The 19,658-nt window shown below is 41.6% G+C and overlaps 1 protein-coding gene across 1 annotated transcript in view; it reads right to left on the reverse strand.

Annotated features, from left to right (window-relative positions):
• Htt (huntingtin) overlaps nt 1-19,658 on the reverse strand; it is a 133,081-nt gene that overhangs the window by 93,533 nt on the left and 19,890 nt on the right. The window contains exons 4-12 of the mRNA XM_051200276.1: nt 14,909-14,968; nt 14,263-14,342; nt 10,644-10,782; nt 8,743-8,884; nt 7,211-7,389; nt 5,737-5,941; nt 4,641-4,688; nt 2,025-2,105; nt 346-686 (exon numbers count right to left, since the gene is read on the reverse strand). Coding sequence (XP_051056233.1) covers nt 346-686; nt 2,025-2,105; nt 4,641-4,688; nt 5,737-5,941; nt 7,211-7,389; nt 8,743-8,884; nt 10,644-10,782; nt 14,263-14,342; nt 14,909-14,968 — 1,275 coding nt within the window. The remainder of the gene's footprint in view (nt 1-345; nt 687-2,024; nt 2,106-4,640; nt 4,689-5,736; nt 5,942-7,210; nt 7,390-8,742; nt 8,885-10,643; nt 10,783-14,262; nt 14,343-14,908; nt 14,969-19,658) is intronic.

Raw genomic sequence — 19,658 nt, forward strand, 5'->3', positions numbered from 1 at the left:
CAACTTACTGAGGCCATCTCCTCAGCTCCTGTGGTCACAACACATACCCATTTTTGACTTGAATTCAGTGTTTTATATCCAATCCAGTATCTCATTTGTGTATCAGAAATGACAGGCACATTTTAAAATTTAGAGGCAAGTCACAATATTCTGTTATATTTTTAGTAAAATATATTATATAGTAGCTAACATTTAATTATATACACTTAAAATTGAATGTAAAAATTATTCTGTTTAGCTGTATAGTCAAAAGAAAAATGAGCAAGAGAGTCCAAGTGTAGGCATTTAGGAATGAGCTCAGGAAGACAAAAGGGCCAACTGCAAAAGAACCCTCTACCCACTCACAATTTCAGAGCTGTCTGAAGGAGTCACAGCTGAATCAGGCCCTTCAGTTGTGGTCTGAGAGCTGTCACTGATTGGTGAGGAGGCCTGGGTCCCATCATTCAGGTCCATGGCAGGGTCAGATGGAACAGCACTGAACTGACTGGAGCTATGGCTCAAGATGTCCTCCTCATCCCCATCAGTAGCAGCACTGGTCAAGTCACAGCCTGACAAATCCACAGAGTCTGCCTGAAGTGTGTGCTGGGACCGAGGCTGCTCGGTGATGATGTCATGACCTACAGAACCAGGAGTGGAGACTCCCGAAGAAGCAGCGAGCTCTCCACCAATTTCACTCTTCACAGAGGCTAAAGACACAGAGAAACTCATTGGTCAAATGGCCAGAGGGAACTGTAGCTGCAAATCAAAGGTATGTAAGCAAAATGACAAGAAGTTTACTGTACTGAATGGTCTAGCTATGAAACAGCCTGGAGAACTGTAAAGAAAAGACTGAGCAGCACAGCAGAGCGGGTTGGAACAAGCAGATTGTGTCTGCAAGTATTCTCCAATGTGTTCCATTCATCACGAAACCCAAATTCAGGTTCTTAAGCAACTCTAAAGCCACAAACAGGGGATGTGTAACTCAGCGGCAGCTGGGCCAGGGACACAAGGAGACTCCCAGAATTCTAAACAAGTAACAACAGAACAACGGTGAATGCATCAGCCCTTAGGGTAGGCTTGTTTTCTTCCACATCCTGTCCTAGCCTCCTACAGGATAAACACACTCCACATTTTCCTAGTTCAATCTTGAAATTCTCACAGACAAACACTATGTGTGATCAAAATCACTCCAGTGGCCATTCTATAATCCAATATTTAACATCTATGCATCCTTAAATGTTTGAAGGACATACAAAAAGAAAGTGGTTGGTTTGTATTGCAGGAAATGAAAAGTGCTGATGGTTGGGAACAACAGATTGTAACAATAAAAGCGTGTGCTTTTAGAAAGCTGATAGCATGACTTGTTTTTTTAAATAAAACATTAATTACAAAAACAAGATCACTTCAAAAAACAGGAACAGGATGTAAGCAGTGGCCCAGTGAAGGCAGCTGGGTCACAGGTGATTGAGTTTTACACTAGTCTAGGGAGGCCAAAGTTCTTGTTCTATTGACTTTTTCATCTTGTAAGGGGGGGGGGGGGGTTCCATTGACATTATTCAAGTTTTCCTTCTCAAGTACCTCAGTCTTGTTTTTATTTTCCTAAAAGTAAACATAATCAAAGCTGTTGGCATTTTATATAGCTATTAGTGTCTTAAGATAATACTTATGTTTTACAGAGAACACAAACAATCTTACATAACTACTTGCAAACAAAAAAATACACTCTTTCAAGTTAAATTACCCACAGACAGTTCCTCAACCCACTACCCTGATCGTAACCCATCTGACTCATGAGACAACCTCCTATCCCCTAAAGATATACTCAAGGACATTAATCAACTTTTGAATAGCCTAATATAAGAAAAGCACACAGCCACATACATTCAGAGTGAACATTACAAAAGCATCTGGATTATGACAGCCACTTTCTGAGTAGACCACCCGTGCCCCACAATGCCATCTGTAGGCTGAGGTGATGAAAGGGACATGAGACAGTAAGTATAAGTGAAGGCTGACCCTGGCTGCTCACAAATGATGACAACTACCTGCAAAGGCCGAGCTGCTGACATCTGACCTGGACTCTGAGTCATCTTCCAAGGCTTCTTCTTCTCCTAAGAGCACTTTGCCTAGAAATAATACAATATTGCTTTTTAATTTTGCTAAAAGTGGGGAAGTTAATCAAATAAATAGACATGCATAGTGCAACACACTTTTAGTCCCAGCACTCACTCAGGAAGCAGAAAACTCTGAGTCTGAGGACAATCTGGTCATCACAGTGAGTTTTAAGCTAAACAAGGCTACACAGTGAGACTGTGTCTCAAAAAATAAACATACATTCAAAATTGGAAGCCACAGACATATTTAATTTACCCTCATTTGTGTTTTATATTACAACATTAAAGAATGAAAAGAGAATAACATTTAGAATACTATAAAACCAATAAATCTATAGAAAGAGGTAGAACTATACCACAGTAATTTTTATTGATTTTGATTACTGTTAGAGTTAAATAATTTATTATTACTTAAATGAATGAGTACCTTACAGCTGAAAAGATGCAATTCAATTCTATCAGTCAGCCATTGGAATAACTATGCTCTATCTCCAATGGCAAATAAAAACTTGAAAATCAAACTCTTACATATAAATAAGTCACTTCCATTTTATTATCTTTTTTTATATTCAAGACTATAGCTAAGAATCTGGGAGGACAAATATTTTTCTTAAAAAGTTTTAAAAATATATTTCATAGTTTATGTTTAAATTTTTATTAGGATTAATATTTTTATGGTGATATTACATACAAACATCATTAAACAACACCATTATGGTGTTGTTTGAACTGAGAAATGCCTAAGAGATTTCCAGAGAGGACTGATTAACTAAAATGGAAGACTGGGGCTCATAGTGGGTAGCACTGTTCACAATTTGAAATAAAACATTAAGAACAAAGAAACCCATCACACAGGTACAACCCCTGCTTTCTGGCCGCAGTGAGGTGAGCTGTTCTATCACATCTTTCCTGCCATGATGGATCAAAAGCTCCGAAACTGTGGCCAGAAATCTGTTTATATCAGTTACTTTGTTACACTGAGGAAGACTAAAAAAGATACTATGAAATTGCATCATCAAAGGCACAAGATTATTAGCAAAGAGAATATAAATCTATATAAAAAACACAGCAACTTGACACAAATACTAACAGAGCCTTTCATTAACACAGCATGTAGTTGAAGAAATCAAATTAAGGCTTAAGAAAGTGAATTTGGATCTTGATGAAGCAGTTTCTACCCTCCAAGTCAGTGGCTGATGATTATGTTCTGTGGTGAAGTCCTTAGGACAGATTACTTAAAGACATAAAAGAAGGGCAGCCAGGAGCTGGAGAGATGACTCAGCAGTTAAGAGCACTGGTGTTCTTCCAGAGAGCCCAGGGTTCAGTATCCAGCCCATTATAACTCCAATTCCAAGAGATCTGGCCCTCACACAGACATGCATGCAGGCAAAATACCAATGAACTAAAATGGATGGATGGATGGATGGATGGACGGACGGACGGACGGATGAGTGGAGGACTGACAACAGAGAAGAGGCTCCTGGCCACCCCTGACCTCAACTGAAGCCTACATGCTCCACAACTCTGGTTTTATCTATCTTACATCTGGCAGATTATACTTGTCTTAGTTAGTTTCTATTGCTGTGTCAAAATACCATGACCAAAAATGAGGAAAAGCAAGGCAGGAACCTAGAGGCAGTAACTGAAGCAGAGACCTTGGAGGGATGCTGCTTACTGGCTTGCTCAGTCTGCTTTCTTATAGCACCCAGGATCCCCCAGGATGGCACTGCCCATAGTAAGCTGAACCTTCCTATATCATCAATCAAGAAAAGGAACCACAGACCTGACTATAGGCCAGTCTAGTAAGGACATTTCCTCAAGGTTCCTACTTCCAAAATGATTCTACTTTGTATCAAGTTGACATAAAACTAGCCAGCATGCCTGGCAGTGGTGACTCACACCTTTAATCTCAGCACTTGGGAAGCAGAGGCAGGCAGATCTCCTGAGTTCAAGTTAAGCCTGGTCTACAGAGCAAGTTCCATGACAGCTTGGACTGTTACACATAGAAACCTTGAAAACCCAAATATATGTTAAAAAAAAATATGTAAAAAATTAAATATGGCTGAAAATTGATAACCAGGCATGAATAAAATGATGAACCAAACAAAATAAACTATTTAACACACCTAATAATAAGGTTCATTAAAAATGGAAGTTACCTTTATAAGTGCATTCTCTAAAGTAGCACTGAGCCCACCCGCATCTTTAAGATTTCACTGGAAAACAGCCAGACCCAGCAGCTCACTCATAATATTGGCCTGTGAAGACCACAAGGCAGTGAAACAGCCGCAAGAGCCTATGGCCCACAAGGTTAAAATATTTACTCTCTGGTTCACTGCAGAAAGTTTGCTGACCTTTGACCTCAAACATTAGAAATTATAATAAACAACTCTGATATAAACAACTTTTAAATTACAGAAAACTACAGATTCCAGCAGTATTTGCAAACACACTCACTCCCCTGGGAGGAAATATTAGCAGAGTCTAATGTGTTATCCAAACACAGAAACTGTAGTTAGGTTCAACGCAAGACTTGGAAATAATCACCTTTTTGCTTTCTTGAGAGAACAGGGCTGCACGAGGAACCCCCTCCAGCTGTAAATCACAGAAAGAGGTAAAAGAAAGTAAGATAACAAGCTGCTAAAATTTGCAAGAAATTAAAAAATCTTCAAAAAGCTTGACCCAAATCCTAAAACAGTGGGTATATTGACATATTTACCTATGACATGCTTAAATACCACGTCACACTTTAAATGTAAAATTACACTCAAGTTCAACTACTGATTTCTAAAGATACAACTAAAATGTCAAAAGAGCTCATGTAAACTGCATTTTAAAAGCCAAATTAAAAGTATAAGATCTTACATTATTTGGCCAACCAGCAGTCAGATATAAGCTTTCATTGGGGACAGTTACTAGACTTGTGCATCTCTGTTCATTGGTCATACAACATGCTTTCCACAAAAATGAGAATTCCTCAGTGCCAAGAACAGCAGAAAAAAGTATTTTCTGTTCAAAGTCCGAGGCAAACATTTAAGCTCACAAGGTCACAATCAGATTCCCCAGGTAGAAGGTCTCTAGTTTATAGCTACAGTGTGGTAGCCATGGCAAGCCAGGGTCAGCAGAATTTAATAAAGCCCGCTAAATGCCAAGTCACTTCTGGAGGCTGCCATGCACATATTCCTATCTGCCTCACCTTCCAAGGATAGCTCGTGTCAGACAGGGTATGCTGCTACTGCCTGCTCTGGGGCCAAACTCTTTGAACATCAAGAAGAAAAGACAGCAAGCTAGGGAAGTATCTGCAGGGATTGGGAATGCAGAGGGTTCTCTAAAATCAGGAACTAAGGAGAAAAAGAATGCTAAATCCCCCCTCCCAAGACATAAAGATTCATCTCTGACAATCAAACATCAGAGTCCTGGAAATACTCTGCCTAATATTTCTACATCACTGTACCTGAAATGCAGGTGACAAGCCAGGAAGTCAGGAGACCATGCTTTACAGGTGTGGCCTCATTCTGTCATCTAGCTTTCTAAACACTGTAAGTTTGGGGGAGGAATTTAGGCATGTTTGGCTAAAGCATAAAGCAACAGAAGGATACGAACATACTGCACAGCTGGTTACAAGACCTTGCTGAGAACGCACCTAAAAGTTCCACAATGCTCCCACTGCGGCCTCGGCCCCTGGCCTCCTCTTGAACCACCGTGAGCTGCCCCAGACCACCTGGTGTGGTCAGTGCTTGCAGCAGCTCAGGGGGAGGAGTGCGGAAGAGCTGCTGCAAGAGCTCCAGTGCCCCCGTCACCACATTGTGGTCTTGGTGCTGCGTATGATGCAAAGTCAGTTCATAAACCTAGGAGTAGAAACAGTCTTCAGTCATGTTTAAAATGCACTCCTGACTTCCCTTTGTTTTCACTGGCAAGCATGCCTTAATTTTCCTCTCTAGAGACCTCTTTATCACATCTAGGGTCGTTATTGTCCACTATATTTTTCTGAATTCCCAGGATTTTTCATTGCTATTAACTCCTTGGAAATACACAGAGCACTTCTAGGACAGCAGTCTTCTAACTCAGGATCTCCATTTCCCAAAACTGATGAGCAGGAAAAGGAATAAAACCAATAGACACTGCTGAGGAAGCAGGTAGGGACATCCAGTCATCACAAACATGGTTCTGAATGCCAGGGAGAAAATAGCCAGAGAGTTTAAAGGTGTCAGTCAGATTTTTCTTGGTGTTTTAAATATTATACCACACTATAGAAGAAGTCAGTTTGTCAGTTTTCTCTTTCAAGTAACTAGGAGAAAAGAGCCCACGGGTCTAAATTATAATTTCAGATAACACATAAGTTAGCAGTATAAATATATCCTGAGCAATTTCAATCATACTTATAAAATCACTATTTACATCAAAATTTGCCAATCCTATCATTAGTTGATATAAAAACAAACAAATTTTTTTTTTTGAAAGTCAGTGCAAAAGAATAAAAAACAAAGAGGAAAGCGTAAGGATGGAAAAATTTAACCTAATTTTCTCTAGACTCTGCCCCCTAGCAGTGAATAGGTCATTCTTGACTGTTTACGACAGGGCGGGTTTACTGAAATATAAAAAACCTCATACTTTTGCATCAAAACCACTTCTCGTGAATGATTTGGGAGTGGGGGGGCGCCTTTCCTGAGTCGGGGCATGAGGGTTCGAGCCCTCCGCGGGTCTTATAAAGCTTCCCAGGAAGTTGCCTTTAAACTTTGACTTTAGCTCTTCTCATGCAACTTGCACACACCCACAAATCCAGACCTGCAAACTGCTAGCCACAGCCACATCTGGCTTTATTCTTGCTCTCCACTCTCCATCTGGGTTTTTTTTTCCTGAGACCTGATTTCATCACATAGCTACGAATAGCTTGGATTTCCTCTAAGGCCAGGCATGCAGTGAACTTGTACTGTCTGGCTCCACTCTACTACTTTTTGAGACAAGGCCAAAAGTGACATAGTCCTTCCATTTTACTCATGACCAGGCTGATAAACAGAGGCCACAGACTACAGGTCAATCCTGTAGTCTGCCACATGTACACATTATTTGGTCTTTGGGTGGCCCTCATGTAAGTGCAGGGTTAGAGTCACCCTTACCTGGACAAGCTGCTCCATAGAAGGAGAGACTTCCATTTCTTTCCGTGTCACACCAAAGCTGCCTTTTAGACTTGTGTCCTTGACCTGCTGCTGGAGCAAGGGCACTAGACACCTCAATGTGAGTAGCACACCAAGGATCAGGAGAGTGGAATGTTCTTCCTCTACAGGAACCAGCAGACCTGCAAAGGCAGCCAGAGGAGCTTAACAGCCAGTCCACTGTTGGAAAATATTATTTAACTAGACAAAGATGTTTTACATTTGTTTATGCTACAGAATATTACTTCAATTGTGTACTTTTGTTTATGCTGCATTTGTTTAATGATGTAAGGATGTGCATTTAATTATGTAAAGACGTGCTGCATCTGTTCTCACCTTCCTGCCTAAGGCACCTGATTGATCTAATAAAGAGCTAAAAGGTCAATAACTAGGCAGAGAAGGGACAGGTGGGGTTGCCAGGCAACGAGAGAAAAAAATTCTAGGTTCAAGATCAGGAAGAATGAGAGAGGAGGAGAGAATGAGGGACATGCTTGGAGCAAGCAAGAAGCCAGGCAGAAACCAGCCAGCAGTGAAAGTAAGATATACATAAGTAAGAAAGGTAATAAGCCCCAAGGCAAAAGGTAGATAAGGAGAAACCGGTTAAAAGAGCTAGCCAGGGGCTGGAGAGATGGCTCAGTGGTTAAGAGCACAAACTTCTCTTCTAGAGGACCCAGTTCAATTCCCAGCACCCACATGGCAGCTCACAACTGTCTATAACTCCAGTTCCAAGGGACCTGACAGTCATGGAAAAACACCAATGCACATAAAAGTAAACAAACATAAACAAATAAAAAATAGCTAGCCAGAAAAGAGCTAAGCTAAGGCTGAACATTCAAAACTAATAAGAAGCCTTTGTGTCATGATTTTGGGAGCTGGTTGGTGACCCAAAAGAAAAAGCCTGATAAAGGCCACTGTTCAGAGAACCACAGGACACACTAGTAAAAAGGGAGACCTACAAGAGTTCTCTATTGTAAGCCTGGCAGTCAAAGGGAAAGGTGTCATAAGCAAGACTATGAAACACGAGCTATGTGTAGGCCCAGATCAAGGAGCACTTGGCAGCATAAAATGTGCTCTTAGCTTGGCAACACCCTCACAGAAAATAGAACTGTATTTCAGAGTCAGATAGTTGTATCAAATGTCCATATGGTCACTCCAGCAGGATTTGCTAGTGTAGATTTTGATTTTGACAGCAGCCAAGAATGAAGGAAAATACTAGTTTCCCTAGAGTACCCACAGAGGGCTGAAACATAGCCTCAGGCCTCTTGAACAGAAGGCCAGGCCAGCGAGGTGGGTAAGATTATATACCAGCTGGTGTCCTAGGGCACAGATATAGCTAAAAAGTCACCAAGACTACCTATGGGCTTGCAGCATCCCCTACAAAATTCACATTTAGCAGTCAGCAGCTGTAAATGGCCTAGTTAAGATGCTAAGGGTTAGTGTACTTTAAAAGGCTGAGCACATGTTAAGGCTGGGACACTTGACCCTTTCTCTCTTACCTAGGAGCACATTTAGGAGCCAATTGTAGAAGTATTGTGTCCTCCGGGAGTGCTGGCAGATGCTCACTGCTGAGCCCGCTGCTGTCCGTCGAACAGTGGGAGAGCCTGACTTCAGATTTGCTATGAAAGCTTTCAAAAGAACCTGTAAAGGCAAAACCCAAGATGAAAGCAAAGCTCCCGTGGAGCTTATGGCACATTTCACAGAACCCAAATCTTGTAGGACATAAACTGTGACAAACTGACACATTTTTCATAGATGATAGGAAATATCCCAAATTTGAGGTAGTTAGTGTTTATCAACACAATCTATTTACTTCCTTATAAATTGCATGGGGAATGCTGTGAGATGTTCCAATGGTAAAAGCATTTGGAGCCAAGGTGGTGGACTAAGTTCAATCCCCAGAATCCACATGGTAGGAAAGAACCAACTTGCATGGATCCTCAGGATATAACACACACACACACACACACACACACACACACACACACACACAGATCTACCAACATTTAAAAATCTGCATCAGGAACTTGCTAATTGTGAGTGACAGTTTCAGTATCTGTAGGTTTACTCACAGAAGTCAAGGACAGAGGTGTAATAATACTACATAAAATAAAATTAAAAAGAAAACCAAAAAAACCTTGACAATAATAAGGAAAAAGCACTAGACACTACAGTAATAATCTGGCCTAAGAACCACCTACAGAAGTGAAACCGCTATACTAAAGCGTCTGCCCAAGACCGGCACCTCTGTGAACGGAAGGCTGTAACTTACAGACATGACAGTGTACCATGCACAACCTTCTAAGAAATCAGAGATAAGATGTTCTTGGTAATCTCCAAAGTAAGCCCATACCGTTCTTCTTGATCCTTTCTCTTTCTTCTTTCATTTATTTAATCTTGTTTCTCTTGTCTTTCTTTCATTTGCCTATCTCCCTCTTTTGTCTTACTATTTCCACACTTAGCCTAAATAACTTCAAAGCACATTCCATAATAGCCCTGCCATTTTCAGTTTCATGGCCACTGGTGATACATTAGTGGCTGCAACTGATTTGAAGTGTGTCTGTTTATCGTTTATGGTTTGATGCTGCTGATATAGCATACAAGAAACAGAAGCAATATTCAAACCAATAGATGTGCTAACAGCAATAAAAACACACATAAGAATTGTGAAAGGGGGGACTCAGCTTTACTCCTTTTCCTGTAGACCCTCTTAGCCCTCCTTTCTAGCCCATCCCCATTCCTTTGCATCAGCCTATATACCTAGAAACACTTTCTACCTGAGACCCCCCCAGTGGCCACATAAGAAGGGTTGGGACTCAAGTAGGTAACTTCCTCTCTCCTTCCTGTCTTCTATTCCCTTTCCTTTTCAATAGAGTAGTTACTATCTCTTTCATGAGCCTTTGACATGTAAGAGATTTGGTCATTGCCGGGACCTAGAAACAGAGTACCATCCTTTCCTAGTAGTCTTGGTCCTATGTCAGAGGCAAGCTCAATAATGCTTATTTTGCTGGATTTGGATTTTTGAGTTTTACATTTATTTTTCAACTATAGAAAAGATGTAGTTGGTTCTAACCTTTCTGTGCAACAAAGTCTTGCTTTCTGGTCACTAGAAACAAAAGAAAAGTCCTGGCCGACCAACTCCTCTTCACTCATTCCTATGTAGTCCTTCTCTCAGCTAGCCCACCTGGTCAATCCAGTGCACCAAAACCCATTCACTCTGGGAAAATGCCTTTGCATCTATAAACTATCTCCCCTAACACTGCTCCATGACAGGAGAGTGAAAAGAAGCTCTTGAGACACCTCTAAATGAAGCCAACACGGCACCAGAAACAACCCCAATGGCTGTCCCACCAGAGGCCCTCGGCCCCACAAGACTCATTTCTAGAGGCAGCAACCATACCTTAATTTCATTGTCATTTGCAAAATTTCCAAAAGAAGCCATGATTTTGGGAACAGCTGCAGCCAAGGTCTCCTGAACTGACTCCTCAGGTCTCTTACTTGTTCGGGTCAGGCATGGAAGTAGGTTCACCAGGTAAGGCCTGCATTAAAAAAACATATGTTCATGGTTCCCTGTGATGGAAAAGCCCAGTTTTATAGGTAGACTGGCCCTCAATAGAGACTACAATGCTCAACTACAAGCACAGGAGGCATAAATGCTGATAAAGTTCAACTGTCCTTCATCTCTCCCATAAGTTATAAAGGACATTAAGAAGTTAGGTTTAGGGGCAAGCAAGAAGGCTTAGTGGGGTAAAGGCATGTGCTGACAACTCTAAAGACCCAAGTTTAAGGCCTGGGATCCAGACAGCAGAAGAAGAGAATCGACTCTTGTAGGTTATCCACTGACCTCACACACAGAGACACACAGACAAAGAGAAACTGGAGGGAACCAAGGGGCGAGCTTATGCAGCAAGCACAGGAGGTGAATTTGAGCTTGCTTCTACTCCCATACTCTGGAAGCAGAAACAAGTAAATTCCTGAGGTTAATGGTTGGCCAGCCTAGCTTCAATAGCAGATCCCAGAACAGTCAAAGACTATTCCAAAAACCAATCTGGACAGCTCCTGAGGATCAACACCCAGGGAAGACAACTCTGACCTCTCTACATTACAGGAACTGGCACACCCCCTTAAAGAATAACATTTTAAAAACAAAATGCGGACATCATTTTACTGAAAAAGTAGTATTTAAAAACTACTATGGGCTGGGTGGTAGTGCTACACATCTTTAATTCCAGCACTCAGAAGGCCGAGGCAGGAGGATCTCTGTGAGAAGACCATACTGATCTATAGAGGGAGTTCTAGGACAGCCAGAGCAGTGTACAATGAAACCCTGTCTCAAAAAAACAAAACAAAACAACAACAAGAAAAACCTATTGTGGGATAGCTGTGTCCTCCACACTTGATATGACCATCATTATCATGGAGCAGAGCAGCTATGATGACTTACAGGGAGAAATTGGAGCAACAGGCACGACAGCAAAATAAAAAGAACTACAGAGCAGTTACCTAAGTCTTTGGCAATGGAGCTGTTACCATTCCCTTTTGGAGAAGAGAAGAAAGGTCATAAGGCCCTCGAGATTCTAAGCACCTTTGTGCCACACATACACATAAACTTAGAAGCAGGAAGGGATGTAAAGGGCAAACTGATTGGAGGTAAGACGTCAATGGCATAGCTGCCAATGAGTTGTCTATGCTCTTGTACACAGACAAATAAACCCATTAACTTGGCAAGCTGGACTTGATAGGTCTTTTCTTGGGTAAGCCAGCTCCTTTTGATTAGAAATCAATACAAGTTTCTTTTATGCTCCCAAGGAAAGCTGCACAATCTTTAGGGGGGAAATGTGTTCAAATTAAATGAGGCCTTCAAACAACAACCCAGTTCTTAGAAAGAAAATCATTTACCTAGTAGGACAGAGAAAAAAGGGACATGGCTGACACTGGGGTGCCTGCTATAGGGCCCTCTTATGTAGCAGGCAGGCTTACAGATAGTACAGCCATTTTTATGAGGCAGACATCTGTGATATCTTAAAATATACTGAACAAAAAAAACCCTAGAAAGCCTGCATAAGGAGGTGACGATTTTTCTGAGATGTGAAGCCATTATGAGAAAAATAAAATGGGTTTGTTTGGAGAGCTAAAATCAGACCATGAGTCAATATAACACGTCTGAGGTAATGAACTAGCAGAGGGTTAGCAGGGGCTAGATTGTCCCTTGCCTTAAGTGAGTTGTCTAGACTATTTGACAGCACTAGGGATTAATTAAAAGGGTTTAAGGAGAAGAACTGCAAGACAGTCACACTTTTGAACAGCCCTTTGCTGCATTGTAAATCTGGGATGTATTGCTCAAAAATATTACAATTTTCAAAGGAAGGCAACTTGAGCTGGAAATGTGGCTTGCTGGTAAAGTGCACACTTAGTATGCCTGAGACCTATTCTCTGCACCAAAGCCAACACAAAAATGCATACATAAGCACAGGAAAAAGAAAGGTTCTATAAAAAGAAATTTTTATGTGACCACATAAAATTCTTACTGAAATCCAACCTCAACTGAACTCATCATTGTTCCTTACAGATGTGAAGGGTTAGTGCGCTCTACCAGTGTCTTATAGATAGAGCCTAGGGTCTTTGGGACATGGGCAGAGGAGAAAAGGAAGGAATTAATACAACTATAGCCCTGTTTTGTTACTCAAGCCAAATGGGTGGGATGAATAAGAGACTCAGCAGTAGAACAACTGCCTAGCATGCCTGAGGTCCTGGATTCAATACCTAGCACCATGGCGGGTCAAGGGGGACCAACAAGTTAAAATTTTATGCACTGTTCAACATTCATTTCTCCAACCCATGTGTTACTCCAGTAATTTGAATGTAAATTGGCCTCCATAAACTCATAGGGTATGGCACTATTACTGAAATAGATGTGGCCTTGTTGGAGGAAGTGTGTCACTGTGGGGGTGGGCTTTGAGGTCTCACATATGCTCAAGCCATGTCCACTGCCTCAGTTCACTTCCTGTTGCCTTCCAGTGATTATGTAGAATTCTCAGCTCCTCCAGCACCATGTCTGCCTACACACCACCATGTCCCACCACGATGTTAATAGACTGAATCTCTGAACTATAAACCACACCAATTAAATGTTTTCCTTTATGAGAGTTGCTGTGGTCATGGTGTCTCTTCACAGCAATAGAAACCTCAAGTAATACATATACAAATGTTTATTTTTCAATAACTGCTACACTTGCTGCTGCTGAGATCAGATTCAACTTTCAATCATTTGGCAAGTATCTTTAACCAATCCATTGTGTGGACACCATATTCAGGTGGAAAATCCAACATAGACTAGATTGGCGAGATCCTGTTACTCTGGGGGGACACACCCTATTAGTCTCTTGGGGAATGTTGGACCAAGACAAAAAGGTCATTAATGCAAATATTCCTGCTAGAGATGGATATTAGAAAAGAAATATAAGAAAGGAACAGCAACCAAAAGGGAAAAACTAGGCAACTTAGAGTGGACATCTGCACTGGAACTTACAAGACTGGCAGGACTAGCCATCTACCAAACAAAAACCCACAGAAACAGCTGACCTGAGCAAGAGGGAGCTCATGCACCCCAGCCAGACAACTGGGGAACCAGCAATGAACCAAACCAAGCCCCCTGAATGTGGGTGACAGTTAGGAGGCCTGAGCAGTCTACGGGGTCTCTGGCAGTGGAACCAGTATTTAGCCCTAGTGCACAAATGAACTTTGGGTATCCATTTCCAAATGGAGGGATACTCTCTCAACCTAGATATACAGGGAAGGGCCTAGGCCCTACCCCAAATGATATGACAAACTTTGATGATTCCCCCATGGAAGGCCTCACTCTCCCTGGGGAGTGGATGAGGGATGGGATAGGGAGGGGGGGTTGGTGAGGGGCATGAGAGGATGGGAGAGTGAGGGAACTGAGATTGGTATCTAAAATAAGATTGTTTCTAATTTAAATACAAAAAATTTAAAAATAATAATACAGAAATACAACTTACCTGCATTTTTGAGGTCGAACCAGATGAGCCAGCTCAGCAAACCTCCACAGGGCTGCACGTAAACTTCGAGGAGCACCATTCTGGGTGGGGTTTACAAGTGATGTGTTACATCTAAGAGTCACAAGCACTTTCTAAGATGGGTTTATTGCGTTGGAGCTGCTTACATCCTCTTTTGGAGAATTATTAAACATACTTTTTCACTTTTAATTTTCAGAGAAAGATCCAATTAAATGTGTAAAATAGGTGATAACTACTTCAAAGACTTTTGAGGTTCAGAGAGCTTCACTTAGAAAAACATAGTTTATTTAAAATAGAAAGTTGCCAAGGGCTGGAGAACAGCCCAGGGACTAAGAGCATGCATTGCTCTTGCTGAGGGCCTCAATGGACCCTGCACATACATGGTGCAGAGGTATACATGCAGGCAAAACTCATACCCAAAAAGTAAAGCAGCCAATCTTTACAAAAACTTGAGCTGATGCTTTAAATTTCCATTCCATCTAATAAAAATGAGTACATTTTTAAAGAAAGCTGATGTTCACTTCACCAAATGGCATTTCCTTCTAACAGTTTTACTTAATAACTTGCAAGATAAAAATCTCATACTGTACTCAACAGTGAAAATAGTAATCTTTCTAATAATGCCCACCTTTTTAATTTCCTTATAGAGTTCTAGCTGTAGCCTTGGAAGATTAGAATCCATCAAAGCCTGCAAATACATTAAAAGACATTTGTTATAGAAGATACATTCTATCCATAGTTTTAAATAAAGTTAAATGGCAATCAAAATTTTAATTTTAAGGAAAAATAACAGAACAGCAACTAAATAACAAAGCTATTTGTTAAGAAAAAAAGTAAATGTATATAGAAATTATAGAATATTCTAAATTCAGGTCTTTACTGGGATAAAAACAGAAGGAAAAATAATTGAACATTTATAATAATCAAATACTATGTAACATCAGATTAAGATTAATCCTAAACTCTCATAGTAAACATTCCATGTTCACTAGCTCACTTGGACAACTCAGGTGACCTCTAAGTAAGAAGGGTATGGGAACTGTACTTGTAGGATCTTAGTCCCTTTGTCTGGCAAGGAACATAAGACACAGAATCATCTTTTTTTGACATTCTGAACCTCCAACATGGTGAGGATATTCACAGCCCCCACTCCCTGACCCACTCTGGGTCTCAGTGTCAGCTAGGATGTCTAAAAGTCCTCACAGATAATTTCTTGCCCTTCTCTGCTCAATTCTGAGCTAAATCAGAAATAAGGTCTAGGTATCCAACTTCAAGCCACAATTAAGGCTAATGACACAAAGTCCACATTGAAGAAGGGCTCCCTACTCTTGTAGATAGAACTTTTTCTTCTAAAATGGCATGTTAAAATTGTGCAGAGAAAGTCACCCAGCTCTCTTTTTCAGTCACATGCAGCACCTGATATCTAGAGACGAAGAAGAGATGGTTAGCTCTGTCAACCAGACATAACCTAGAATTACCTGGAAACAGACTCAAGAGATCTGTCTAGAGCAGGTCGTCCTGCTTCTTTGTCAAAATCAGGTGTCCGTGGGTGTGTGGGTTAATATCAGGGTTTTCAACTCGATTCCATTGGTCTACCCATCTATTTTTGTGTCAATACCAAGCTCTTTTCAGGACTACAGCACTATAATAGAGCTTGAAGTCAGGGATGGTGATGCCTCCAGAAGTTCCTTTATTGTACAGGGTTGTTTTGGCTATCCTGGCTCTTTTGTTTTTCCATATAAAGTTGAGTATTATTTTTTCAAGGTCTGTGAAGAATTGTGCTGGGATTTTGATGGGGATTTCATTGAATCTGTAGATTGTTTTTGGCAAGATTGCCATTTTTACTATGTTGATCCTACCTATCCTAGAGCATGGAAGATCTTTCCATTTTCTGGTATCTTCTTTAACTTCTTTCTTTAAAGACTCAAAGTTCTTATTATATAGGTCTTTCACTTGTTTGGTTAGCATTACCCCCAAGATATTTTATATGTTGGTTGTGGCTGTTGTAAAGGGTGAGGGTTCTCTGATTTCTTTCTCAGCCCCTTTATCATCTGTACATAATAGGGCTTCTGATTTTTTTTGAGTCAATCTTGTATCCTGCCACTTTAGGAGCCCTCATTTTCTACCAAGATGTGTCTTGAACTGACCCTCAAGGTACCACATTCTCCACAGTATGAAGACCTACCCTGCTCCTTGGGCCAAACCTCTGGGCAGGAGGTACAGTGGGAAGGTCTGTCCTGCTTCAGGGTATTGCCTCTACCACCCTGGGTAAAAATTACCTCCTTCTTGCTGCTATGTACTTTATACCAAGGGTTATAACCACTTTACCACTCAAGACTATAAAACACTTGAGGGCAGGAACACACTACTTACCTGGATGTCAGACTTCAATGTATTTTCAACACAAAAGAAAAGTAATACCCGTGCATTTTCTGGGCTAGAGACTGGTCTTTTTAAAAACCCATAGCAATTCTCACAAGAAGACAAAAGTCCGGGACAGACTATCAGGTGACCATTTCTGCATTTCTACCTATTCTTTGACCCTGGCCTAAAGCCATCCCATTCTCCCACTTCGCCTTGCCTTTCCCCTACCACAGTGGTCCACCCTACTGGCTTACCCTGCAGACTGTAGCAGTAGAAGAGGCAGAAATATGAAAGCAGCAGTAAGCAGAAAGGAAAGAATGAGAAACTAGCATGACTTACACTCAGGGTTATGCTGTGAAAAGCTGGGATCTTCTGTACCATCCAAGACTAGAAACCACAAAGAAACAAAGTAGAGATAGGCAGCTAAAGAACCAGAACATGAAGATGTAACCTAAAACGTACCAAGACATCATGACCAGCAGCAGCTTCAGCAAAAAGCCACCACAGGCTTGAGTCAGGCAGTGGTGCATGCCTTTAATCCCAGCGCTCCGGAGGCAGAGACAGATGGATCTTTGAGTTTGAGGCCAATTTCATCTACAGAATGAGTTCGAAGAAGGAGAAAAAAGAGAGGAAGAAGGAAGAAGGTGATGATGATAACAGGCTTGAAAAGCAACGCTGCCTACAGCTGCAATAACTAGGATCTGGGCAATTTAGAGTAACCTCATTCTCTTTGCCCTTCTCAATGCCCACTTGCCAATCAAGGCAACGGTGTTATCTCTTTCTGGCTTTTTGCCTCTGAAGACAAAAGATCAAGAACTATCAAAGAAAGCCCAACCTGATCATGAATAATGAAAACAAGGGTGTCTAGGATTGGAGAAGAAAGAACTGAAATAGGACACGTGGCCAATGTGAGGGTCACCAATGTAACAAGAGGGTAAAATAGATGAAACCAATCCAGCCATTAGGCCAACATGGGAAATGAGACACAAATACAGGTACTGCACTGGCTGGGATTTTGTCAATTTGACACAAGCTAGTGTTCTAGGAGGAAGACCCTCAATATGAAGGGCATTTTCTTGATTAATAGTCGATGTGGAAATGACCCTACTCACTGTAGGCAAAGCCACTTCTGGGCAGATGATGCTGGACTGTATGAGGAGCAAGCCAGTAAGCACCATTCCTCCATGGCCCCTGCTAGAAGTGCTAGCCTTCCTGTCCTATGAGCTGTAAGATGAAAGAAACCCTTTCATCCCCAAGCTGCTTTCGGTCCTGGTGTTTTATCGCACCTATAGAAAACAAAGGCTAGGCGGTAGTGGTGCACACCTTTAATGTCAGAACTAGGTAGGCAGAGGCAGGTGGATTTCTGTGAGTTTGAAGCCAGCCTGGTCTACAGAGTGAGTTCCAGGACAGCTAGGAATACACACAGAAACCCTTGAAAAAACAAAAAAAGGAAAGAAGGAAGGAAGTGAGGCAGGGAGGGAGGGAGGGAGGAGCAAACAAAGAAACAAAGCAAGCAAACTAAGACAGGCACTATGTGCAGGTGCTGGGAAGTGACAAGAGCAGCCTCCCAAAGGCTGCCCCACACCAACCATTCCACAACTGCAACAGAGATAGCTGGGAACCTGAGCACCAGGGAAGTCAGCTCTGACCACAGAGTAGGCTAACTAAGAGACTATGGTCTGGTCATATGGAAAGAATTCCTTAGGAAAGTGGAGCCACGGACCCATTAACAGAAAGCAGAAAGCAACAATGAGCTGGCGTGTCATGCTTTGCCTTGCCTTGCCACTGGGCAAAAGTGAGAATTCTCCTACTAACAGAAATGTGTCTCACCATACAAACACATCAACATGCTCACATATGAACCATAAATACAAATGCCATAAAGATAAACACTTAGGTTCACAGAAATAAACCCCCACCCCCCATCAAGTTGTTCACTTGCTTAATTACAGGCTGGCAGGAATCACTGCTCAGGCCTGAGAAACGGAGAGAACTGCAGCAGGCCATCTGAAACCATGTTCCTCAGAAGACAAGTCATCCTGAGGAAGGCTAGACTCATGAAGGGAAGGAGCCAACCGCCTGGCCATCATAAAATATAGTGCTTTAAAAAGAAAGACACGGGGAAGAAACTGACAGGGCTGTTCTGCTTTAACCACAACAGGGAGGAAATAACCATTTTTACGTGAGTTTCTGGTTCATCCAAACTAGGATTATGAGGAAAACAGCCTTCAAGGAGAGGGAAGAGATGACGTCTATAAATTTCAGGACTGAGACTCTAACCAGGAGGGGGAAAGGAGGGGCTGTGTGAGGCCTAAAGAAAAGATCCTTGCACAGTGAGCTACACATTCTCCTTAGCCATCTTCTAGAAACAGTTTAGGAAGAAGTGTTGAGAACTACGTCTTAGAGCCTACCTCCATGGTAGTCAACTTGAAATACAAGTGATACTTTGAACCAGTGATACACTAGTTCAAAAGCCCCGTTTACAAACTCAAGGGCAATACGGAAGGAGGCAACAAGAACAGGCATGACACTCCTAAGAGGAATATGTCAGGGTGATTAAAACCAAACTAATTTTATAAAACATTACGAATTGGAACAAAAACCAGGCATGCTAGTGTACATAGAGTGCAGAAGCAGGTAGATCTCTATAAGCTCAAAGCCAACCCGATCTACATAATGAGTTCCCGGCTAGCGAAGGCTGCATAGTGAGACCCTGACACAAAACAAAACAAAACAAAACAAAACAAAACAAAACAAAACAGGAAAAATAGAAAATAATGAGGGCAGGGATGGGAGATTCTCATGTCGCACCACAGTGGAAAACAGAACAAAGGAACAGACTGCAGCTGCAGTGATCTGCACTAAGTATTGAGAAGCAATGACATAGTGAGATAGGGGCCTGGGCCTTCCTCACCTCTTCTGGGGCTGCCACTGAGAGCTTCCTGGCTTCACTATCATGTCTGGATGCTCCTTTCTCCCCATTCAAGTCCTGCTACTTCCAATTAACCTAACCT

This window comes from Phodopus roborovskii, unplaced genomic scaffold, assembly GCF_943737965.1.
Source record: "Phodopus roborovskii unplaced genomic scaffold, PHOROB, whole genome shotgun sequence".
NCBI lineage: Eukaryota > Metazoa > Chordata > Mammalia > Rodentia > Cricetidae > Phodopus > Phodopus roborovskii.